This window comes from Rhincodon typus, chromosome 20 (assembly GCF_021869965.1).
Source record: "Rhincodon typus isolate 14 chromosome 20, sRhiTyp1.1, whole genome shotgun sequence".
NCBI lineage: Eukaryota > Metazoa > Chordata > Chondrichthyes > Orectolobiformes > Rhincodontidae > Rhincodon > Rhincodon typus.
This window is the reverse complement of record NC_063351.1, coordinates 48,428,244-48,454,719: the sequence shown is the minus strand read 5'-3', so window position 1 is coordinate 48,454,719 and position 26,476 is coordinate 48,428,244. Positions and strand designations below refer to the sequence as shown.

At 41.5% G+C, this 26,476-nt stretch overlaps 1 protein-coding gene across 4 annotated transcripts in view; it reads right to left on the bottom strand.

Annotated features, from left to right (window-relative positions):
- Positions 1-26,236, bottom strand: part of LOC109923046 (sideroflexin-1-like) — a 46,731-nt gene extending 20,495 nt beyond the window's left edge. The window contains exons 1-6 of one of the 4 annotated variants that reach the window (XM_048609067.1): positions 25,944-26,236; positions 20,889-21,054; positions 11,780-11,950; positions 9,928-10,026; positions 3,983-4,058; positions 671-756 (exon numbers count right to left, since the gene is read on the bottom strand). In XM_048609067.1, coding sequence (XP_048465024.1) covers positions 671-756; positions 3,983-4,058; positions 9,928-10,026; positions 11,780-11,950; positions 20,889-21,052 — 596 coding nt within the window. In that variant the 5' untranslated portion in view covers positions 21,053-21,054; positions 25,944-26,236. Of the gene's footprint in view, positions 1-670; positions 757-3,982; positions 4,059-9,927; positions 10,027-11,779; positions 11,951-20,888; positions 21,058-25,943 lie in introns of all 4 variants that reach the window. The other 3 variants (XM_048609066.1, XM_048609064.1, XM_048609065.1) reach the window with 3 other exon arrangements.
- Between the last annotated feature and the right edge of the window lie 240 nt (positions 26,237-26,476).

Sequence of the window (26,476 nt, the reverse complement as noted above, 5' to 3'; positions counted from 1 at the left end):
GAAGGTTCAAACACGCCATCCGAAAGGAGCGTAGGCAGGGTTACGAGGTGGAGGAATGGCACTCGGTAAATTGCTCAGACAGCCGGCACAAACTTGATGGGCTGAATGGTTTCTTTGTGCTGTGACAATTCTGTCACCTATGGGATACTGCACATTGTGATTGAAAGTAATTTAAGCTATTGAGATAAATAATAATAATATGTAATTTTTTCTTGTGCTGTAAGATATCCAAATAACAACATTAGGTTCTAATTTTAAGAATAATTTTTATCTCCTTAAAATATTCTGAATTGCGGCAATTTTGTATTAGAAATTTGAGTATAAACAGAGATCTGTTTTTATATCATCAAGTAATCTTCACCATTTTTAACTAAGAAGTTGACCAAGTATTAAATTGTATCTAAGTGATGATAGATGCCGTTTTAGACTCTTAATCGCTACTTGTTCTGGTTTTTCCTCAGTGCTTGATTAGCAAAGAACTGTCTCTTGCTCCAGCCTGCAGCTCTTACAGAGTCAGAGTACAGCCATTTCTTCATTTAGATAATTTCAGAACTTCTAAACATTTTCAATGTTTTCTGATTTTGCATCAGATTTCCAGCATTTTCAGTGTCTTCCCCATCAGCCCACTTTCTAGCACTTTGTCACTACCTGCATTTTGTGGTGATCTTACCTCTGCCGCATGAGAGGGATATTGATACAGTTGGCAGCAGCTACTGCAGCAAAGGGCACAAAACGTGCAATCAGAGAGGGCAAATGCTTCAGAAAAGAAGGAAGAAAGGAACATCATTAATCTTTAATGGATCACTAACTATGGTAAATCAAATCTGGAAGCTTCAATTACAAGAAACTTATGATCATTCAGTATGTTCTTCAAGGAGGAATCTCCTGGGAGTCTTTGGTCTGCATCTCTTATCCTCACTCTGCTCCAACCAAGTTACAATCATAGCGTCATATATTAGATAAGGACTGAATTTGGCACTTTGTGCCTCTGCTCACTCTTTGAAAGATTAACCAATTATTCCCAACTGTCTGCTCTTTTCCCATTGGATTCCACATGTTTTCCTTTCATTTACATATCCAATTCACTTTCGGAGTTAGCACCAAATTTTCAACAGTAGATTCCTGATCATCAAAACCTGCTGCACAAAACACACTCATCTTCCCCCAGCTTTTACATCAATTATCTTTATATTCTCTGAATAGTGTCTCCACTGCCAATGGAAATAGCTTATATGCTCCATCAAACACTTCATAAATGCTGAATATCTCCATTAAATATCCCCTTAAATACCCCTCAATCTTTAAAATAAAAACAGTCTCTACAAGCCTGAACTTCCTTATCCCCGCAACTATTCTCGTAAATATCTTCTTCTCCACTTTCTCCATAGCATTGACATCTCTAAAATTATAATTTATAGGTGCTGAATGGTAATCAACAGTTGAAGAGCACGAAACACTTACACCCATCACTGATTTTAGCTGCCAAAGCAACTGAAAGAAGACTTTGCATCTTCACACCATTGTAACAAAAGGTCTTGTTAAAAACCTCACAAAGATCTAGAAAACCTACAGACACTATAAAACGTCAATAATAGCCAAATGGTTGAAAGGGAGGATCAAAACTGTAATTTGTCAATGGACTGGTCAAGTGTGTCAAGTTGGAAAATGGAAATCAACCCAGAGTAATGACAGGTGACATATTTGGGGAGGTCAAATAGGGTCAAGGAATACACAATTAATGGAAGAATACTGAGAGGTGCAGAGGAAGTGAAAAGCATTGGATTAAATATCCACAGATTGCTGAAGGTAGCAGAACAATTGATAAGTTGGTTAAGGTGGCATATGGGACACTTTCATTTATTAGCTGAGATACAACAGCAAGGAGGTTATACCAAAATAATATAAGTCATTGGTTAGGCCATAACTTGGGTACCAGTCACCTCAATACAGAAAGGATGTAATTGCGCAAGAAAAAAAAGTACAAAAAAGATTTATGAGGAGCTGCAGGGCCTGGGAAATGCAACCATAAGGAAGCTGAAGGGAGGTTTCATCGAAATGTACAAAATTGTAAAGAGCCTGGACAAAATGGATGGGTAGGGCCTCTTTACCCTTACCCTTGCATGAGAATTAATGCATAGATTTAAAGTGATTGGTTGAAAGAGGGAGATGAGGAAAGAGATTTTCATCCAGAGGGTGGTGAAGGGCTGGAACTCACTTCCAGAGAAACATAGTAGATCATTTAAATGGTTTCAGGGTTTGTACCTCAAGTACAATAACCTTTTAGGCCACAGGCCAATGCTGGAAAGTAGGATTAGGCTAGGTGGCTCATGGTCTGTTTTGAATGCACCGTCTGAACAAAGTGGCCTCTTTCTGTGTCATCAAATTTCTATGACTCTTTTAGGAATAATGGCTAATGGTCTGACCTAATGACCAGTCTGTGTGCATAACTGTGGTACTACTGAATGGATTCCAAATGAATTACATCAGTCACATGCTTTGTCATTTTCTAGTATTTTTGTTTACGGCTTTTGCTTCTCTGTCTGTACTCTGTCATTTTGTCTGGCAAAAGCAGACTATTAATAAGCTGCTCCCAAAACACTGTCTGGATTGCTCCATAATTGTTTTCTCTATGCTTCAGTCTGACTGCCTCTCATTTCCAAACTTCTTTGCAAGAAAGTGTTCAGCCTCAATACAAAATATCTCAATATGACATAACTGACAAAAAGGAACTCTATGTATAATTTCATGTTCTACTATGCCACGTGCAGCACGCAAAATTCAACTAGTTGCATCATCGTATAACATAATTAAACTTCCCTAGTAATCCCAAAAATTGGAGTAATTAGTTTTTCCATTTAATTTCAAACTCTTTAACAAAATCACATCTCTCCACAGAAACCAAACTTCAAAAATGCACATTCCTATGATTGTGTTAGGTAATTATAGAGAAAAGTGATCTCTTTCTCTGTTTTCACCTAAAGGATTAATTTTAGTTTGATACAGGTAAACAACAAATATCAGACTTGTACTGGAATTGATAGCAAGTACATCTGTTTCAAAATACTGAATCTGTCCTGACCTGGGAGTGATTAAACTTAAAAGGTAAAATGAAGTCTCTGCCCCCTCTCATAACCAGCCATTAATGTTTCTGACCTATTTGCCAATGTGTATAAGACCATACTAACACTGCATCTTTCTCCTTTTTGAGGCTTGTTACTCAATTGGGTGCATGGAACAATTGCAAGGTGAAGTACTTTTTAAATCTATCAACCTACACACAGGGCTTAAAATAAATCAACATTAATGTTATTCGATGTATTGACAAGTTTTTACAAACCTTAAGTTGGCTTATCCGCACCAAACAATCTTATCAGTAATTGGTGTAACAGATTAGGTAACTGCAATGTTTGAACTTTTAGCTTTATTTCTTTATTTTTTGACATAACACTAAGAAGGACTGAAATGTTAACTTTTAACTTTGCTCCTTATTTCTTTCTACCTTGTTCTTAACTTTTCGTACCTAGGTATTTGTACCTAAGATGGTGCCGTGTGTGGCGATGTTGAAAACTTTTCATTGTACTTTTGTACTTGGATACACATGGCAATAAAGTCTAAATCTAATTTAATCTAACAGGGTCACACAAATGACTATTTGTGCTATTTTAATAATCATTGCCATATCATTTCTAACTATAAAAGCATTTCGTTTCAAGATGTGGGTGATGCTGACAAGACGGCAATGATTGCATGTTCTCAGTTAGCCCAAGATTTGCAGCAGACCTTGTGATATAATATCCCCATGGTTGTGCTGAGTTGCAACTTCTGATCCAATGATTATGAGGGACAGAGTCATTAGGTTATGCAAAAGTGGCAAGTAAAACATTAAAAAATGACATAGAACAAAATAATTATTAAAATGAAACATTAGCTAAATTTGCAAATAACATTAAAAGTTTTAAATCAATATATTAATAATGATTACCTTCGTGAGTGACTTTAGCCCAAGGGCTGTGACAACAGCACCTGTTGTTGCACTGACATATGCGGTACCCAGCTGGCTACAAAAGTCCATAGAAAAGTAAATATTTAGAATGAAGATAGAATAATTTAAACTTTTCAGACTTAGATAATATCAGATCAAGATCTATTTAAGTCGAGCTTGGTGTTTGGAATCAAGAGGTACATTTAACCAGTATACCATAGTCTCAAACCTGAACTTTAATTCAGTTCCCAGAATACAGAGTAGGTGCCTTTTCAGTTCTCCATAAACAGAGCAGCCAGAGCACAAAATCATCCAAATTCAGTCCTAACAAGCAACTTTAGCATGAGATGCCGTAACTATGCATAAATTAGAAACTGTCACAGAATCATAAAACTCCTCCAGCATGGAAGCAGGCCATTTCAGCCCATGCCAACCCTCCAAAGGGCACCCCATCCAGCCCCACCTCCTACCCTATCCCTATAACCCTGCATTCCCATGGCTAGTCCACCTAGCCTGCACATCCCTGGACATTATGGACAATTTAGCATGGCCAACCCATCTAACTTGCACATCTTTGGACTTTGGGAGGAAACTGGAGCACCCAGAGCAAACCCATGCAGAGATAGGGAGAATGTGCAAACTCCACACAGACAGTCACCCGAGGTTGGAATCGAACCCGGGTCCCTGGCACCAAGAGACAGCAGCGCTAACCACTGAACCATCATGCTACCTTCTGAGCCCGTGTCCTTTGTAGATTTAATGGTAAAAGGGTAGTATTAGTATGGATGGGTTTAACTCCTCATGTAATCTGCTCACTTGAACTTGGCAGTGCACAGATCTTTAAGGATTTTGTTTCCTGTCCAGTCCCTTTTCAAAAATCTAAATTGATGGTGTTTCTGCAAGTTATTTTCTCTAATTTGCACCATTCCTGCCATATCTTGTTTTCAGCGGCAGCAGCGCAAGCCAGAGTGCCGAGGAAGGTAAGGGGGTTTTTTTTCTCCCTGTATAAAAACTTACCTCGTGCAGCAAGCAGCCCTCTTGTTTTCAGCGGCGGGTGTGTGGAGGGAACATGAGCCAGGAAGAAACAGATAAATTCGGGCATTGGCTAAACGCGAAACGCTACTCGTGTAGTATCTCCCACCCGTCCTCCTCCTCTAACCAAAAAGACTGTGTGGAGGTTCGGTAAGGTAAGGCCTTTTTTTTTTATTCTTCTTCTGGAAATCTAGAGTAGAGGGAATGGAAGCTAGGGCAGTTGCATGCTCCTCTTGCAGGATGTGGGAGGTAAGGGTCACTGCTGGTGTCCCCTCTGACTTCATCTGCGAGAAGTGCACCCAACTCCAGCTCCTCAAAAACCGTGTGAGGGAACTGGAGCTGGAGCTGGATGAACTCCGGATCATTCGGGAGGCTGAGGGGGTGATAGAGAGGAGTTACAGGGAGGTGGTCACACCCAAGATACAGGAAAAAGGTAGCTGGGTGACTGTCAGGAAGGGGAAAGGAATAGGCAGACAGTGCAGGGATCCCCTGTGGCCGTTCCCCTCAATAATAAGTATACCATTTTGGATACTGTTGGGGAGGGGGGGTGACCTACCAGGGGAAGGCCATAGTGGACAGGTCTCTGGCACTGAGCCTAACCTTGTGGCAAAGAAGGGAAGGGGAGAGAATAGGAGAGCAATTGTAGTGGGGGATTCGATAGTAAGAGGCACAGACAGGCGGTTCTGTGGACACGAATGAGATGAAAGGATGGTATGTTGCTTCCTGGGTGCCAGGGTCTGTGATGTCTCGGATCCTGTCTTCAAGATCCTTAAGGGGGAGGGTGAGCAACCAGCAGTCATGGTACACATTGGTACCAATGACATAGGGAGTAAAAGGACTGAGAATGTGAAAAACGAGCACAGGGAGTTAGGTTGGAAGCTGAAGTCCAGGACAAACAGGATAGTTATCTCTGGATTACAACCAGTGCCACGTGATAACGAGGTAAGAAATAGGGAGACAGTGCAGCTAAATACATGGCTACAGGGCTGGTGTCGGAGGGAGGGCTTCCATTATATGGATAATTGGAGCACATTCTGGGGAAGGTGGGACCTGTACAGTAAGGACAGGTTGCACCTGAACCGGAAGGGCACAAATATCCTGGGAGGGAGGTTTGCTCGAGCTGTACGGGATGGTTTAAACTAGTTTGGCAGGGGGTGGGGAACCGGATTTATAATTCAGAGGATGAGGTATTCGGCCTTCCAACAGACACAACAGGGAGTGAGGTGGTTTATAAAGAAATGCGGTTGACGGAGCGTAATTGCGGACACCGAGATGGTTTGAGGTGTGTATACTTCAATGCAAGAAGTATCAGAAATAAAGCGGATGAACTTAGAGCATGGGTCGGTACTTGGAACTACAATGTTGTGGCCATTACAGAAACTTGGGTAACTCAGGGAGAGGAATGGTTGTTGGAAATTCCGGGATTTAGATGCTTTAAAAGAAATAGGGAGAGTGGAAAAAGAGGTGGGGCAGTGGCATTGCTAGTCAGGGCTAGTATAGCAGCTACTGAAAGGCAGTTCGGGAATGATATATCTACAGAGTCAGTTTGGGTTGAGGTCAGGAACAAGAAAGGAGCAGTCACTTTTTGTTGGGGTTTTTTTTTTACAGACCCCCTAATAGTTGCAGAAAAGTAGCGGAGCAGATTGGGAGGCAGATACTTGAAAGGTGCCAAAGTCACAGGGTTGTAGTCATGGGTGACTTCAACTTTCCAAATATTGATTGGAAACATCTTAGTTGTAATATAGTTTAGATGGAGCAGATTTTGTCCAGTGCATTCAGGAAGGATTCCTGACACAGTATGTAGATAGACCAACATGAGGAGAGGCCACTTTGGATTTGGTGCTTGGCAATGAACCGGGCCAAGTATTAGACCTGTTGGTAGGAGAGCATTTTGGCGGTAGCGATCATAACTCTGTTTCTTTCACGATAGTCATGGATAAAGATAGGTACATACGGCAAGGTAAAGTTTATAATTGGGGGAAGGGTAATTACAATTCAGTTAGGCAAGAACTGGGTAACATAAATTGGGAACAGATGCTGTCAGGGAAGAGCACCACAGAAATGTGGAGATTGTTTAAGGAATGCATACTGCATGTGCTCGATATGTTTGTCCCTAGCAGGCAGAGAAGGTGCGGTCGAGTGAGGGAGCCATGGTTCTCGAGAGAGGTCGAATGACTGGTTAAGAGGAAGAAGGAGGCTTATGTAAGGTTTAGGAAAAGAGGAACGGAAAAGGCTCTAGAGGGATACAAGTTAGCCAGGAAGGAGCTGAAGAAAGGGCTTAGGAGAGCTATAAGGGGGCTTGACAAAACCTTGGCGGATAGGATCAAGGAAAACTCCAAGGCTTTTTACATGTATGTGCAGAACAAGAGAATGACCAGAGAAAGGGTAGGGCCGATCAAGGATTGTAAAGGGAATTTGTGCACAGAGCCCAAAAAGAGATAGGAGAGGTCCTTAATGAATACTTTTCTTCAGTATTCACAACTGAGAGGGACCTAGTTGTAGAGGAGGACATTGTGAAACAGGCAGGTAGGCTAGAGGAGGTTGATGTTAGTAAAGAAGATGTGCTAGGAATTCTGAGGAAGTTGAAGATAGATAAGTCCCCCGGGCCTGATGGGATTTATCCAAGGATTCTATGGGAAGCTAGGGACGAGATCGCAGGGCCTTTGGCAATGATCTTTTCGTTCTCCCTGTCCACGGTTATAGTGCCGGAAGATTGGAAAGAGGCAATCGTCACTCCCTTGTTCAAAAAAAGGGAACAGGGATAACCCCGGAAATTACAGGCCAGTTAGTCTTACGTCAGTGGTGGGCAAATTATTGGAAAGGGCTCTGAAAGACAGGATTTATGATCACTTGGAAAGGCACAGTTTGATTCGTGATAGTCAGCATGGATTTGTGAGGGGTAGATCATGCCTCACAAACCTTATTGAATTCTTTGAAGAGGTGACCAAACACGTGGATGAAGGTGGAGCAGTGGATGTGGTATACATGGATTTAAGTAAGGCGTTTGATAAGGTTCCTCATGGTAGGCTCATACAGAAGGTAAGAAGACATGAGATAGGGGGAAATGTGGCAGATTGGATTCAGAATTGGCTGACCCTTAGAAGACAAAGGGTGGTAGTGGACGGAAAATATTCAACATGGTGCTCAGTTACGAGTGGTGTACCACAAGGATCTGTTCTGGGTCCTCTTCTATTTGTGATTTTTGTAAATGATTTGGATGAAGGAGTGGAAGGGTGGATTAGCAAGTTCGCAGACAATACAAAGGTGGGTCGCGTTGTGGACAGTGCGGAGGGCTGTTCTCGGTTACAAAGGGACATTGATAGAATGCAGAGCTGGACTGAGAAGTGGTAGGTGGAGTTTAACCCTGAAAAGTGTGAGGTGATTCATTTTGGAAGGACAAACTTGAAAGCAGAATACAGGGTTAACGGAAAGATTCTTGGCAGTGTGGAGGAGCAGAAGGATCTTGGGGTTCATGTTCACAGTTCCCTGAGAGCTGCCACCCAGGTGGATAGAGTTGTTAAGAAGGCATATGGTGTGTTAGCTTTCTTTAATAGAGGGATTGAGTTCAAGAGCTGTGAAGTTATGCTCCAGCTATACAAAAGCCTGGTTCGGCCACATCTGGAGTATTGTGTCCAGTTCTGGTCACCTCATTACAGGAAAGATGTGGAAGCATTAGAAAAGGTGCAGAGGAGATTTACCAGGATGTTGCCTGGAATGGAGGGAAGGTCTTACGAGGAAAGGGTGAGAGAGCTCGGGCTTTTCTCTTTAGAACGACGAAGGATGAGAGTTGACTTGATAGAGGTGTACAAAATGATCAGAGGTATAGATAGAGTAGACAGCCAGAGGCTTTTTCCTAGGGTGGAGGTAGCTTTTATGAGGGAACATAGTTTTAAAGTGTAAGGAGTTAGATATCAGGGAGACGTCAGAGGTAGGTTCTTTACTCAGAGCGTGGTAGGAGCGTGGAACGCATTGCCGGAGTGGGTAGTGGAGTCGGCCTCATTAGGGGCATTTAAGCGGCTATTAGATAGGCATATGGATGATAGTATAAGGTAGCGGTGGAGGTTAGATAGAGCTTAGGTTTAGGGTAAAAGTTCGGCACAACATCATGGGCCGAAGAGCCTGTACTGTGCTGTACTGTTCTATGTTCTATCTTATAATTCAGGCAGGAAAAAACAACAGTGACTTAAAACTACAGGCGAACCTTAGAATCACACTACTCAGCATTCCACTTTTTTCATTGAACGGCATATGTAACAGTTCACTCAGGGTCCAAGTTGCTATGGTAACATTTTCTATGGTATGGTGTTTCAGCATGGAGCAATGGATGGTCATGTTAGAGGCTCCAATGTTCTATCCATCATATGGTTGACCAGTAATCCCTCCCACTCTTACCACCTGCCATTTGTATGTGTTGGAAGACTTTGAGGTTGATACTAAAACTTTATAGCTGTGTTATGAATGCACCTTCCTTGACCATAAAGTCTCAGACTAGGACCCAAACACAGAGCCTCTGGATCAGAGGCAGCGATACAGCCATTTCATGCGATAGAACTAATATATGGCTTTTCTCACAAACAACCTAGAAATATTGACAGGACTGTAGCAATTAGAGAATAGGGCTGAAATTGCTCAGACTGGTGAAGACTAAGAAAGAAAGAAAGAAAATAGAAAGAATGCAAAGTGCAAACTTGCCCACATGAATTTAGGGCATTTTTCTTCCAAAAACATCAGAAGCATCTAATAAGATTTAATTTCCTTTGATCATACACTTTAAGCCATTTATTTCAAATAGATAAATAACTCATTACAGTGGTTCACGAGCATTGATAACCAGTCTCCAAGGAGTTGAACTAAACCCTCATAAGTTAATTATGATTCATGACTGTCCATGGAACTGATCCAGAGTTACCTACCCCACTGTCAGTGGTGCATCCCCACTTCTGTTGGTATAGTTAACAACTGCATTGAAGGACTGATTAGCCCACTGCCAAAAGACTACTGCTGGAGTGGTCCTGTCAAATAAAGAGAAAAGTAAAGAATCAAGCAACATTCCACACTGGGAGAGGAGTGGGCTTAATACACAGACACAAATGACAGGAAGACCAGCCAGTACATGCTCTATTTCATTATGGTTCATGTGTGACTCTCTCTATGATGCTGTTTCAGCTCAGGCAGAAAGTGAATCATAGTGAGGCAGTACATAATTTAAAGAGTCATACATTTTATATCGTGTACCTCCAAACCACCAAGCACATTTCTTGTTCATATTTCACACAAGTAAGACTCATGTCCACCACCTGAATGCAGTATGCACATGTTATGTCATACCATCTCTGAGCAAGCTGATTAGGAAATTTCTATATGATAACAACAAGGGCTCTTGTGGTGTAATGGTAGCGTCCTTACTTCTGGGACAGAATATCCCGCCTGCTCCAGGGATGTGGAACAACTCTGAATGGATTGAATAGATATTTCCTAAACAATCATCAAAGACTAAAGAAGTAGGCTCTTGTGGTACCAGTGGTAGTGTCTCTATCTCCGGGCTAGAAGGCCTGGGTTCAGGTCCCAGCTGCCATGGAGATGTGTCACATCCTGTCCAGACAAATTGACTAAAATATAAATCCTGGCCTGTTTCAAATGTATTGGACTTAGCCCAGTTGTGTTTTAGCAAGCACTCTGCAGGTAGTAAGACTAAAAATTTGACTTCTGACTAATCAGAAACAAGTCATGAAGATCTAGCTCAAATGACAAAAGGAATCTATTCATATTAGATCTTTGAATAATATAATTTCAAATTAAATAAGCAAGGCAAATAGATAGCTCCTTCATCCACACAACTATCTCTTCTCCTTTTCAACCGAGTGTTCAAAGGAAAAGAAGACTAACATAAAACAGCCCATTTTCCAAGTTACTTATTCAAATACTCTTCAATACACATCTCATTCTCACTCAAGACAACACAAGCATTAAAAATGCTCTGGGTTTTGGCTATTCAACAAAACAAATCACAAGAATCTTCGGCCTCAACGAGTTCAAAGCACTTTTAGAATTAAATTTCCAGTCAAAAAATAAGCACAGGGAAGACAATATTCAACCTTCACCGGAGGTCATTAAGAAAGCCGAATTTTCAAAATGAAAAAAAAAATTGTGCTGTGAGGCTTAAGCACAATCTATGCTGACACTGCACTGCAATACTGAAGGGATTCAACATTGTTAGAGGCAATGTCTTCAGGATCAGATATTACATTAAAGGAGCCAACTGTATTCCAAGTTGGATGTGACAGATTTCATGGTACTAATTAAAGAAAACTGGAAATATTCTCTCAGAACCCAATATCCAAAACTACAAAAATGATTACCAAATCAGCTATCTTCCTACCATTAGTGGCACTTAGTTCCATCCAAATTGGCAGCCCTGTTTACCTATAGTACAGGTGTATGCCACTTTTGGGTATCCGGAGGTGGCCTCTGAAACACTATCAAAAATGCAAGATCTTTTAGATTCATTTATGTCCAATTTATTGTAACTGCCAATAGCATTTGATGTCACTGGGCCGTATAGTTAATAAACTGCAGACTAACTGCTCACTGCATGAACCATCATTCCTGAGTAAATATTGGGCTGTTTTGTTCCTAATGTATGTTCAATCAGTGAATTATAAACTGCTTATGAAAACACACCGGCACACAGTTTTACATTTAATTGAAAAAAAAACATACTTTAACTTTTATTTTATACGTTTGTAAATTTTAACATAAACTTGCCTGTAAAATGTCAGCATGCAACCAGTAATGGTCATATTCATTGGAACCTGGGCAGACATCCGCCCAATCAGAATCATTTTTTCACCCGTGTCTGGATGAAAAGCTGAATCATAGATGTACTTCGCTTTCCAAAGTTCATCTTCAGTTAGGCCTGGTTGGACTTTACCATGCCTGAAAAATCAAAAATGCTAGAATTATGAGCAAAGCAATACTAAATTAAGTCATCACAGAATTAATATACACCAGGGACCCAGTAAAACATGGTCTGCTACAGCTTGGATTCAGCATAAATGTGGAACAAGCAAAAATCGAAATTGCTGGAGAAACTTAGGAGGTCTGGCAGCAGATCTGAGAGAGAAACAAAGTTAATACTGACTCCAGTGACCCTTCTTCAGAACTCTCAATGATTGTTGTCCCCGATTTTCCATTTGAAATGTGCGACAATATCAGATCGACACTCAGGCTAGTTCCCTAAGCTGTACAGCAGCGAAGACCAATCAGGAAAGAACTGATTGGAAGGGCAACTCTTCAGGAGTCAAACTATCACAACTCAGTGAAGAGTAAGATGGCAAACTCCAGCTGCTATGTTGTGGATAATTGAAGATTCCTTTCCAGCCTGTTAATCCAAAATTTATCACATATTGCAGCCATTTTTCTAGCTGTGGAGAATTTTGAAGTTTTGTTTGTGTTCATGTGTGATTTGTGAGGGTCTTTTTCATAGTCCTTCAAGTGTTAAAGCATCCATCATTTACATTCATTGCACTTAAGCCTGTAACACTGGCAGATCTTCCATGTTCAGCTGAGTTGCTTGTATCTGAAAGAATAGATACATCTGTCCATGTTTCAGGCTCACTTGCCATTAACCATCAGCTCAGCATGCCAGGATTCATTTTATGGGTCTGCAAATTCAGGGAAGTCTAAATGAGCCTGTTGCATCCCACAAAAGCCCACCTTATTCTCCCGTATCCAGTATCCTCCTCTAATACTTGAATACTTTGACTATTGTGCTTTGAGTTTAGGTTTCTGTTCTGCAGCTTGAGCTCTGAAATGGTTTCTCTCTTAGCACGCATTACCATCACCAGACAGACTCCCACATGTTCTTCCGCTTCTCTGTAAGACCTTTGATCTACAATTTGTTACTCACTGTGGCTGACTGATATTTTTTTCAATTTGTCACATTCCCTGTTGTAGACTTTCCTACAGTTTGTCAGCATTGCATGAGCTTTCCACCTCTGCGGTCGGGCAGCTAGATGGGCCATCGGATCCATCACCTGCTCCTCCCTTTCACTGCTGGGCTTCAGCTAAGGTTTCTTTCCCACTTTCTTGGTCAGATTGCTGGGCAGGCATCACCTTTCACTCATAGCACTGCACTCTGCTGGACCACTTCAGGTGTCCCTTGTCATTTCTCTCTTGTTCCCCCAGGTCTGAATACTGTCGCCACCATGTAATAAGCTCAGGTTATACACTCAGATGAGTAAACAATTACAGGCTTTACTGAGCATAACAATATACAACAGAAAGTAAGAGCAGTATCTTTCCACAGTATTACTGGCCAGGTTCAGCTCCATGTGATCTGGTGTCACTATGACACAGTTCCTTTTTCACATGCTCAGTCACTTTTGAGTAAAAAGGTATAGTTTACCCTGCATTCTGTGGAATAAAGGGTTATGATGCACTAATGTATCCAAGAAAACAAAACAATTGTTTCATCTGTTCTAGCAAAATCCAATCCCGAAATTGTAGAAGCCTTCAGTACTATATGCTATAATATGATAGCTCCACTTTATAGCATCTTTTAGTGGCTGCTGTGAAACTGGAATAAAATAAAGCTAGATAACAGATCTTACTGAAATTGAAACTAAGCTGACTGGCTTGACATTCTTCTTCCAGGAATTTTTTTTTCTCTCTTAAATAATTACTGAAATTAAGCCTAGTGACTTTATTTAAAAAAAAAGGACGTTGTATAATTCTAAGTGACAGGACTGTGAAATACTGCCAACTGCAGGGTTTCAGATAATGGAAACTTGTGTGCAAAATACTTTTAAGATATCTGTTCATAGCTTCCACAAATAATGGAAATCTCCATTAATGAATGTTAACTTCCAAAAATATCATTAATGTACGCAGCTACTCCTCAGGGAAAGACTGGCTAATATGCAAGACAGTTCTAGAGACATGAATTACTGCCTTAAGCTCATTGGTAGATATTAGCACTCTGTCACATATTTAATAACTGGTAAAATAGCACATGCTCACTATGTCAAATTTCTTACTATCAGCCAACTAGCGAAGAGATACAACAGTGACAAAAGATACCCGAACTGCATTGTGATACGATTGAATTATCTTAATTCTGCAAGGCAGCAGAGGGGTTGGAGTACGAATAGTGGCTTAGCAGACATATCTGATGTCATTTGACATGGTAACTCATATCCACTTCACCCAATGTTGTCCCTGCCTTTCTCTATGTCCTCAACTGAGAGATGGTTACATTAGTGCTGGTTACCCTCTGGTTCATAGCCAAGGTAACTATTTATGAAAGTCTATACAGGAAATGTTGACAGGCAATTTGGCTGGGGAAATCAAAATTTTGCACTGAACTAACATACTTTGAGTTGGACTGTTTACATAGCCAACAGAAAAGGAAACTTTTAAGCCATTCTCCCTAAAACTGCCAAGGGGACGCTGAGAGTACTTGTTGTGACTCCAATTACCACCTTGCAAAGATCAAATAATGGCTCATCTATTTGAGGTGCTGAATAGCTAAATGAGCTAGTGTAGAGGGAAGTAATTTGGTGTTTTTTTTATTTTACTTAGCATTCACCTTTGCTCAGTGATAACTAGCTCAACACTGAACATGAAGGTAATAGGTTCAAATCCCATTAAGTGACCGGAGTACATAATCTAAGCTGACATTTCAGGGTAGGACTGAAGGACAGCTGCATTGTCATAGATCTGCTTAGGAAACCATATGTGAAAATGAAGATCACTATTTGAAGATTAAGAACAGAATCAGCATCGGCAGTTCCTACTATCTCAGAATTCTTCTGAAGTCTTGTTTAGATATTTATCCTGTGATGAACATTGAAATTACTATCTGGTGATTTATCTAATTGTTGATTTCTGATCTTTGTATGAAAATTGGCTACTGCAAGTCTGCAAGTCATGTTTAAAGTACCAGTAGTTATACTTCATAGTGATTCATTGGCAGCAAAGCACTTTGGGACCTCCAAGGATGTGAAAGAATCTATATAAATGTGCATTTGGTATAAATGCCAGTTTCTTTTTAATAATTACTAGTTTTCCATTGACATTATGCAAGGACAAGCTGTCACAATTGTGCCCATGGATATTTAATGATTACAGTCACTGATAATGTGTCTAAATAATTTAATGATATCGCTGGCATTTGTCTGGGCCACTTGCTACAGGAACATGATGTAACACACTACAGAATGCAAAAGGCCAGTGAGACAATGCAGGAGTTCCAACAGAAAATCAACTCCAATTTTCAGCCACCCCTGTGCAAAAGCAAAGGACTTAACAACACCTCAGATGGCTGCAGAGAGACAAACTAAAGTGACTATAAAATGACTCTGTGTACTATTTACCACAGCCTACAAAACAGTATAGCACAGGAACAGAATCTTCAGCACAATGTGTCCGTGATGACCATGATGCTATTCTAAACTAATCCTGTCTACCTGCTCATGTGTCTGTCTAAATGCCTCTTAAACTTTGCTATTGTATCTCCCTCATCCACCTGTCCTTGGCAACGCATTCCAGGCACCTACCACCCTCAGTGTAAAAAATCTGCATCAAACACCTCTTTTAAACTTTGCCCCTCTCATTTTAAACCTATGCCCCCTGTTATTTGACATTTCTACCCTGGGAAAAAGACTCCAACTCTCCACCCTAACCACTGCCTCTCATAATTCTATATACTTATACCTCAGCCTCCAACACTTTAGTGAAAACAATCCAAATTTGTCCAACCTCTCCCCATGGCTAACACACTCCCATCCAGCCAACTTCCTGGTAAACCTCTTTTACATTCTCTTCAAAATGTTCATATCCTTCCTATAATGCAGTGACCAGAACTGCACACAATGCTCTAAATGTGACCTAACTAAAGTTTTTTACAGCTGCAACACGACTTGCCAACTCTTATGCTCAGTGCCCTGACCAATGAAGGCAAGCATGCTGTGTGTCTTCTTTACCACTTTATCCAGTTGTGTTGCCACTTTCCGGAAGCTATGGACTTGGGCCTCTAGATCCTTCTGCACAAAATAGAATAGCATAGAATAGTACTTTATTGTCACTCTGTATTTATGAAAATACAGTGACATGTATATAAGTCGCCACATTCGGCGCCATTTTAATTACAGAAATTATATTTTTTTAAAAAGTGACCAAGTTAGGACAAAGTTTATCTTTTGTTTCCTCCATGGCTCCTAGGTTTATGGAGTGGTTATGGGACACTGCTGCCGAAGCCGCCCCCAAGACCACCAAAGCAAGGATTTCCAGACCAGACCCACCACGCTGCCACTACCAAAGCTGACACTGAAGCCACTGCATTATTGCCATATCAAGCAGGGACAGACCAGACCCACCAAGTCACTGATGCTGAAGCCATCACCACTTCAGTTGCTGCCTAAGGCCACCACATTGCTGCCATAGCCACGAGGAACGAACCGGAACCACCATACTGCCACCACTATAGCCACTGCTGAAATCGCCACACCGCCACCAGGAGGAAGGGACCAGACCCACCAATGATGAAGCTTTCAATAAAGCTGCAACCAAGATGGCCACAAGGAACAAACATCTGGATCCACTATGCTGCTGCTGCCACCAGTGCAAGTCCTCACAACCACCTTCCTCCACCGCAGCCCCAGAAGAGAAGAAAAGGCGAACTTGGATACAAAACAGAAATGAAGAAACAAAACAATCCAAAAGAACAGAGAAGAATATGGCCGGCCTGGTGAGTGGCAGCATTCTGGCACAGAGCCCAAACACCTCCTACCCTGCTGTTGCCGTCATCTTGAAATATCGTCCATAAATCAATGCTCCTGACAGTCTTGCCATTTACTGTATACTTTCCTCTTGGATTTGACCTCCCAAAATACATCACCTCACACTTGTGTGGATTAACCACTGTCTGCCTTTCACTGTCCAACTTATCTATATCCTGCTGTATCCTTTAGCAACTTTCCACACTATCCACAGCTTCACCAATTTTCGTGTCGTTTCCAAACTTACTAATCATACCACCTACATTTTCATTCAAATCATATATAAAATTACAAACAATACAGCTCACAGAACTGATCTTTGTAGAACACCACTGATCAGAGACCTTCAGTAATAAAAATGCCTCCATAACTACCCTCTATCTCTTATGACCAAGTTAATTTTGTTTTCAACTTACCAGCAACATTGAGTACAAGAGTCTGGATGTCATGTTGCAGCTTTATAAGACTTTGGTTAGGCCGCACTTAGAGTATTGCGTTCAATTCTGGTCACCAGATTACAGGAAGAATGCGGAGGTTTTGGAGAGAGTGCAAAAGAGGTTTACCAGGATACTGTCAGGATTAGAGGGTATGAGCTATAAGGACAGGCTAGAAAAACTCGGACTGTTTTCTCTGGAGTGGTGGAGGCTGAGGGGAGACTTGACAGAAGTCTATAAAATTATGAGACACATAAATAGGGTTGACAGTCAGAGTCTTTTTCCAGGAGGTGAAATGTTTAATACTAAGGAGCATGTATTTAGGTGAGAGTGGGGTAAGTTCAAAGAAGACGTGAGGGCCAGGTTTTTGTTTTACACAGAGTGTAGTAGGAGTCTAGAACACACTGCCAGGAGTAGTGGTGGAGGCACACACGATAGGGGCATATAAGAGACTTTTAGATAATCACATGAATATGCAAGGAATGGAAGAATATGGACCAAGGGCAGGCAGAAGGGATCAGTTTAATTTGGCATCATGTTCGGCACAACATCATTCACGTGCTGTACTATTTCAAGTTCTACGTTTACCAACTCACCATGGATCTCATTTGAGGTAATTTTCTGCACCAATCTACCATGTAGGACCTTGTCAAATGCCTTAGTAAAATCCATGTAAACAACATCCACTTCCCTAATCTCAACCATCTTTGTCACTTCCTCAAAAAACTCAATCAAATTGGTGAGACAGCACTTTCCTGCACATAGCCATGCTGACCGCCCTAACAAGTCCATTCTTTTTCAAATACGAGTACATCCTGTCCCCAAGAATCTTCTCCAATAATTTCCCTATTACTGAGGCTCACCGGCCTATAATTTCCTGGGTATTCCTGTTAGCACCCCTTAGACAAGAACAACATTGGCGACTCTCCAGTTTACTGGGGGGACCTCACCTGCGCGTAAAGAGGATACAAAGATCTCTGTAAAGGGCCCAGCAATCACCTCCCTCAGTTTTCTGGGATAAATCCTGTCCGGGTCTGGGGACTTATCTACCTTCATGTTTTTCAAGACACCCAATACTTCCTCCTCCTTAATATACACATGCCCTAGAATATCGACACACCTCTCCCTAATCTTATCATCATCCATGTCCTTCTCCTTGGTGAATACTGATGCGAAGTACGCTTTTGTAGGTGTTAAGGAATGTAAGCTCCAAGCACTTATAGGTGCTGATGCCCCTCCAGAACTTATCTTCCACCCTCTGTCCCATTCCTTCCTCTAATTCCACTTCTCATCATGCACTCATTATACCCTCTGACCTTCCACTCTCCGACACAGAACAATATGTGCTGTGCAAAGGACTCAGTATTATCAATTCACACCCTCCTCAATAAATTTTAGGCCTGACACAATGGTGAACTCTTCTTTCATCTTCTCTGCCTCTGTGCCCACTTCTTTGGGAAGGAGTCACCTCACTACTCCATGGACATTTTCGCAGACCATCTCCACTGTTTGGTCTGGCCTTTTACTCATGTTTGAACATTCCATCAAGGACAGTCAGTGTGACAACAGCCGCCTCAATTTTTCTTCACCAGGGCCACCATCCAATCTAACCTTTCTTCCTCTGAACTTGTTGATCTCTGTTCTCTTAGGTCAAACCCTGACTTTGCTGTCAAACTCTGTTCCAAAGAAGAAGCACACTGGACTTCAAACACTTACTCTGCTTTTCTCATTCACTCCTGGTCAGTTTCTCCAACACTTGCTGTTTTTATTTAAGTGTACTGCAGACCTCACTATACTGAAGAAAAACACTCATTCATTGACTACATTTAATACCTCAATAAAGCCTTATTGAAACAAACAATTCATGCAAATTTAATATATTACATACCACAATTCATATTCCCAAATAAAAAGTCTAAATAATACTTATAATTGTCAACCTATCTGCCAAATAAAGGCAACCCACTATGATATTAGATCCTTGTGGAATCAGTTGTGTGGAACTAATTTAATAATGGAAATTCTCAGGCTAATGTCAACAGAGAGTGAAATATCAAAGGGACCATTTTCAACACTCTCCAGACTCTCTTTTCAAAGATTAAAGGGCCTGGAGATTTAAATGTTTGAGAGTTTCATTTGACCTCTTGAACATTTCCAACAGCTTGAAATCCAAATTTGTTTATGCACTATTTACACACAAGCTTGTCTTTTAACAGACCAAAAGAGCACCCAACTTCTTCCAAAGAGGCATCTTACTTTTTCCTTACCTGCACCAAAAATGTGCCTGGACCAGATCTAAATGGATCTAGTTTATCTATCCAAAATGGTACCCTAAATCGCCAAACAAATCCACCCTACTACAGAAAGGCTATAATTAAACCAGAAAGAGTTCAGTTTAATAGGATGCTATCTGGTCTGGAAGGTTTGAGTCATAAGGGGAGGCTGGATAGGATGGGACTTTTTTCCCCTGGACCGTAGGAAACTGAGGGGTGACCTAATAGAGGTCTATAAAATCATGAGAGGCATAGATTAGGTGGATAGCCAACAGCTTTTCTCCACAACAGGGGAATCTAAAACTAGAGGGCATAGGTTTAAGGTGAGACGGGAGAATTACAAAAGAGTCCAGACAGGCAATTATTTCACACTGAGGGTGGTGGGAATCTGGAACAGGCTGCCAGAGATAGTGGTGAAGGGGAGTACAATTTTGTCCTTTAAGAAACATTTGCACAGGTATATGGATGAGATATGTATGGAGGGATAATGGACCAAATGCAGGCAAATGGAAGTAGACTAATTGTGAAAACTGGGCAGCATGGACAAGTTGGACCAAAGGGCCTGTTTCCATGCTGTAAACCTCTATGACTCTATTTGCTTTCACTTGGTCTGATTTGCACACTTTGGGTTCAGACACCTATCACCAAAAATCTCACAGGATTGGAGACGATTTAAATGCCATCTACTTCCGTAAAACACACGCGAATTACAAGCAGACTCTAAACCCACCCCAGCCAAAGGGGAAATGTGGTTTTGGCACCAGGGCCTGGGATTTCCTAAGATTAGCCAAGAGATAGGCTCTCCAACATGGAACACACCTAGGTTTATAAGTTTTATTTTTTTCCCAAATTGATAGGACGAAAGTCCAACAACAAGTATCCTACACCAAATATAAGCTTCAGTAGTGTGGATCCAATTGCTAGTAGGCAAATGATTGATACTGCAGAAGCTACCCCGATGTAGCAGAATACTGTTAATCTCAAGATGGATGTGCCAAGTGGAAAATCTGACCTGGTAACAACCTGAGGCTGTAATTCAGGCACAGATGGGAGAGGAGTAAAGTGTGTTCTACAGTTAGCAGTATTACAACGGTTTTAGGACAGCTCCATACTGGCAGTAAAGCACACAAGTCCAAAAAAGGAGCTGCAACTTCTTTTTTAAAAGACAGTGACAACAAAAGCTTGCTTTATAAATATATCCATCCAGATTACTAAAATAATCTACGTACAGCCTTGATAACAAAACAGAAGGATAAAAGAACGTTGAATAGAACAGGAAGCTAACTAGAATTCCATTGCATTGGCCGTGATGTGATATTCATTTTTTTAAGCTGATAAAGAGAAGTATTAAAATGACACCATGCAATATTATGGTCCACAATCTTACTTGTAGTTCTCAACAATGGTCCTCGCTGCCTCTAACTCCTCACTGGAAAGTAGAACATTGCGGGGGTCCGTCACCATAAAGAAGTGCTTGGCTCTCCCCAGGAAGGTTCCTTGGTCCCATCGTGGTTCTTTTAAATTGATATTTGACCTCAACTTTTCAGACATTTCTACTGAGAAAAGAAAATTGAAATTAAAAGGTCAGTGGAAAACTGTCAGGAGCAAAAATGATTCCAGTGAAGTGCACAATAGCTTTAAGGCAAGTAGTTCAAAACTTGGGGCTCTACCATTATTAAACACCAGTAAGTCACTTGATTTAGCAAAATACAACATCTCAATTCTTAAATTTCACAAAATAAAAACTGAAAGAACTGTAGATGCTATAAATTAGAAATAAAAACAGAAACTGCTAGAAAAGCTCAGCAGGTCTGGTAGCATCTGTGGAGAGAAATCAGAGTCAATGTTTCAGGTCGAGTGAACCTTCCTCAAAACTCAGGGTTGCCTCAAACGTTAACTCTGATTTCTGTCCACAGATGCTGCCAGACTTGAACTTTTCCAGCATTTTCTGTGTATTTAAAATTTCACTATTAGTTTGTCAAATTCTACAACCTTCAATTTCTGATGTAAATGCCTTGTTTTAGCATTTATATACGTACATAATAAATAAAACATGCTACATGCATGCACACACAGATCTATACGTTACTATTCATATGTCCAGCATCATAAGAGTCATAAAGCTGAACAGCATTGGTCCAACTCGTACATGCTGACAAAATATCCTAAATTAATCTAGTCCCATTTGCCAGCATTTGGCCCATATCCCTCTAAACCCTCCCTATTCATATACCCATCCAGATGCCCTTTAAATGTTGTAATTCTACCATTCTCCACAACTTCCTCTGACAGTTCCTTCTGTACATGCACTACCGTCTGTATAAGTTGTTGCCCCTTGGGTCCATTTTAAAACTTTTCCCTCTCACCTGAAACCTATGCCCTCTAGTTTTGGACTCCCCCACTTCAGGGAAAAGGCCTTGGCTACTCACCTTATCTATAACCCTCATAAACTAGTACAAGGTCACCCCTCAGTCTTTGGACCTCCAGGGAAAATAGCACCAGCCTAATCAACCTCTTCCAATAGCTCAAACCCTCTAACCCTGGCAAAATCCTTGGAATCTTTTCTGAACTCTTTCAAATTTAACAATATCCTTCCTATAGCGGGAAAACCAGAACTGCACACAGTATTCCAATAGTGGCCTCAACAATGTCCTGTACTGCCACAACATGACCTCCCAACTCCTATACTCATTGCCCTAACCAATAAAAGCAAGATTACCAAACGCTTTCTTCACTATCCTATCTACCTGCGACTCCACTTTCAACGAACTATGAACCTGCATTCCAAGGTCTCTTTGTCAGCAACACTCCCCAGGACCTTACCATTAAGTATAAGTCCTACCCTGATTTAACTTTCCAAAATGCAGCACCTCACATTTATTGAAATCAAGCTCCAACTGCCACTCCTCGGCCCATTGGCACATCCCATTGTACTCTGAGGTAGCCCTCTTCGCTGTCCACTACATCTACAATTTTGGTGTCATCTGCAAACTTACGAACTATACCTCCTATGATCACGTGCAAATTATTTTGTATAAATGATGAAAAGCAGTGGACTCAGCACTGATCTTTGTGACCAGCTGTGTGCCACAGTCCTCCAGTCTGAAAAGCACCACCACCCTCTGTCTTCTACCTTTGAGCCAGTTCTGTATCCAAATGGCTAGTTCTCCCTGTACTCCATGTGACCTAACCTTGTTAACCATTCTACCATGAGGAAGCTTATCGAACACCTTACTGAAGTCCATATAGATTATGTCCACCGCTCTGCCTTCATCATTACTTCTTCAAAAAGTTCAATCAAGTTGGTATTTCCAGCAGTACAGAAGCCACTCTAGATTTTTGTGCTCAAGGAGCAGGAATTGAGCCCATAACTTTCTGACACAAAGATATGAACGCAACAAGCTGAGTAAGTCTTGGAGCAAGGAGCTACAGAGAGTCAGAGAAAGGCTAAGTACAAAGTCTAAAAATTGCTAAACATTAGCATGGGAAAATGTGAAATTGTTCATCTGGATATAAGTAAAGAACAACTGAAATATTTTCTTAATGTGGAGAGTCTAGGGATTCACGTGTCTACGTGCTCAAACACTATAAGCTACTATGCTGTTAAAGACATTGATAGAACACTGACCTATACATCAAGAGGGTAGGAATACGAAAGTGATGTCTTAATTAACCAGAACCATGACCTACTTAGTATGGTTTGTGCAGATTCAGCAGAAAAGGTATCCCCAATTGCAGGATATACCCTTTTCCTAGCCAATTGTTCTGTAATGGAATAAACAAAAGGAACCCCAAGAGAAACTGTATATACTCTATTTGATATATTATAGGTTTGTTTACAGTCTCCAATATTTCTGAAAACAATAATCTAGGGTACTGGCTATTTATTTTGAGCCAGATTTCTTAAGGGTAGATAAGCAGGAACATAGAAAATATAGCAGGTTTACAGTAGAAATGAAATGTAAATATTTTCCCTCAAACATAGAAAAGAATATTCATAATCCAATGTTGACCTACTTTGGAAAAACAAACTGAGATACAATCCCTGAGCACCTGCAAAACCAAGATATTGCATTGGCACCCTTTGATGTACATAATTGTACAAAATTAAATAAGACAATCAAACAAACATGCTGCCAAGGATGCCTGCTACATTTTTCAAATACATACTGAAGATCAAATAAAAGCTGTTACTAACATGAGTATTATTTTCATATTAATTGACCATCTGCCAATTAAAGTCAACAGTTATCACAGCACCAGGGACCCAGGTTCAATTCCACCCTCGGGTGACTGTCTGTGTGGAGTTTGCACATTCTCCCCGTGTCTGCATGGGTTTCCTCCGGGTGCTCCGGTTTCCTCCCACAGTCCAAAAATGTGCAGGCTAGGTGGATTGGCCATGGAAAATTGCCCATAGTGTTGAGGGAGAGGTAGATTAGGTGGGTTATAGGGGGATGGGTCAGGTTGGGATGCTCTGAGAGTCAGTGTGGATTTGTTGGGCTGAAGGGCCTGTTTCCACACTGTAGGGATTCTATGAGTTATGCCAGCTAATTTAAGCATATCTACTCTTTGAAGGTTATACAAATGAAACATATTTAGGCAAAATATCTTGCCAGCTTAATACAAAAGTTACAGATTTGATCTGCTGCAGCGTTTATATTTCAAGCTAAACACTGAATGTGGCAGTGACTAAAATTTAAAGTGGCTGCCATTTTCCTTTTGGCAGTTATTAAAATACATAAAATGAAAAGCAAACTACTTTAAATGTACTCAGCTAACATTCATCAAAAGGCATTTGTGAAAATGTTTTAGTGAATGCCAGCTGCATATCAGTATCCATTTGTAGGATCACCCTCTTAATACTTTAATATCATCAATAAGTATCTTTCTGAAACAATAAAACAGAAATTGCTGGAGAAAAATCAGCAGGTCTGGTAACATCTGTGGCAAGAAAGCAGAGTTAATGTTTTATCAGAACTGGTGAAGGTGCTGCCAGGTTTACAGAGTTCCTCCAGCAATTTCTATTTGTTGTTTCAAATTTATGATGTGCACAGTTCTTTATTTTGTACAAGTGTCTGTTTGTTATTTATAGTCCTAGTTAAATTAATTTTTAAAACCCAAGATAACATTACATCATACTAACAGCTAATTGTAATGGTACTATTCTTGGATCCTATGAAATTTCGAATCTCTTACAGAGTCATACAGCATCGAAACGGGCCCTTCAATCTGACCAGTCCATGTCAAATGCAATCCCAAACTAAACTAGTTTCACCTGCCAGCTCCTGGCCCATATCCTTCCAAACCTTTCCTATTCATGCACTCATCCAAATGTCTTTTAAATGGTGTACCCACATCCACCACTTCCCCAGGAAGTTCATTCCACGTGCGAACCACCTTCTGTGTAAAAAAATTTGCCCCTCATGTCTTTCTTAAATCTCTCGCCTCTCACCTTAACGTGCCCTGTAGTCTTGAAATCCCCCATCCTAGGGAAAAGGCAACTATCATTAACTTTATCTATGCCCTTATTATTTTACAAACTTATATAAGGTCGCCTCTCAACCTCCTACCGTCCAGTTAAAAAAAAATCTTTATAACTCAAAACTTCCATACCTGGCAACATTCTGATAAATCTCTTCTGAACCCTCTCCAACTTAACAATATCGTTCCTATAACTGGGTGGCCTGGGTGAGTATTATATCAAGAATCCAGAAACAAGTCTTTGATCCTTAAAATTTTCAAGTTTTATATGGGATATTACACAACGAGTTTACATCCATTCAAATAACTTCAGAGGATTGATATATATGGGAACTTTAACAACGCAGTCTTGTGGACCTGCAGAGAAACACTCGCTTTAGTGCTTTGATCAAGCTGTTCAGACAAGTTCACCGGAGAAACTCAGCAGATCTTCAGCATCCACAGTTGTTTGTTACAGTCAGAACAGAGAAGCATCATGGCCAACACAGTGGTTATGCCGTTAGGGCGTTGGAGAAATGCACACAGGCAGCCTTTGAGGAAGTTTACCAGCAAGACAAACGAGAGATACTGTAATCACAATATTGCTGGTCCCTAAGGGCACCAAAGTACAAAGCTTGCTGGTATGTAAGAGGAAAGGGGAAATTGTCAGATGCTGCAATGCGCGCATGAAAACATCCTTGCTTCATGGAAAAGTTAATAACCTGCAGCACGTAGGAATCCATTCCTGAGATTAAAAAACACAGCCGCGATAGCGAACCAAGGCAAGGCATGGCATTAGTTGTGACCTTGAATGTGAGTTGGTGACAGTGCTGTGGGGATACAGCAATGAGGACAAATCACTGTATACAGGGTCCTCTCACTGTCAGGACAAGCCCTCACTCAGGCTGGGGAAAGGATGTCAAAGCCCAGGGGGAAACTCAGGGCCGGTTCCTGACGAACAGGCAGGGACTTACTGACCTACCTTTGACGGTGGGGAGGCTGCCCCCACCCCCCAAGCCCCGGGGGCCTGTCGGTCACTCAGGCGGGCGGGCCCTCACTCTCCCCGAGGCCGCTCACTCGGTCTCACTGCCCGGTCTCTCCCGGGGTCTCGATTCCGGTTTCTCTTTCCGTGATCCCCGGTCCCCGGTCCCCGGTCCCCGATCCCCGATCCCCGATCCCCGATCCCCGATCCCCGATCCCCGATCCCCGGTCTCTCTCTCTCTCACACACACACTCGCTCTCTCGGTCTCCGGGAAACGACCGCCCGCCCCAGCGACAACCGAACACACGCGGAGGGCGGGGTGTGATCTGATTGACAGGCCTCTCCACCACTCCACCGCGCGGCCCCCTCCACTCTGGCCAATCAACGCGTTCTGTGGGTGGGGAGGGGCGGAGACGCGGGGGCGTGGGCGTGGCCAGCAGTTTAGGGTGAGCGGCAGAAGGGCGGGGAGGGGGCGTCTCCCCGGAGCCCGCCCCCTGATTGGCTGCTGCTTCCTGACCTCATCTCATATGTTT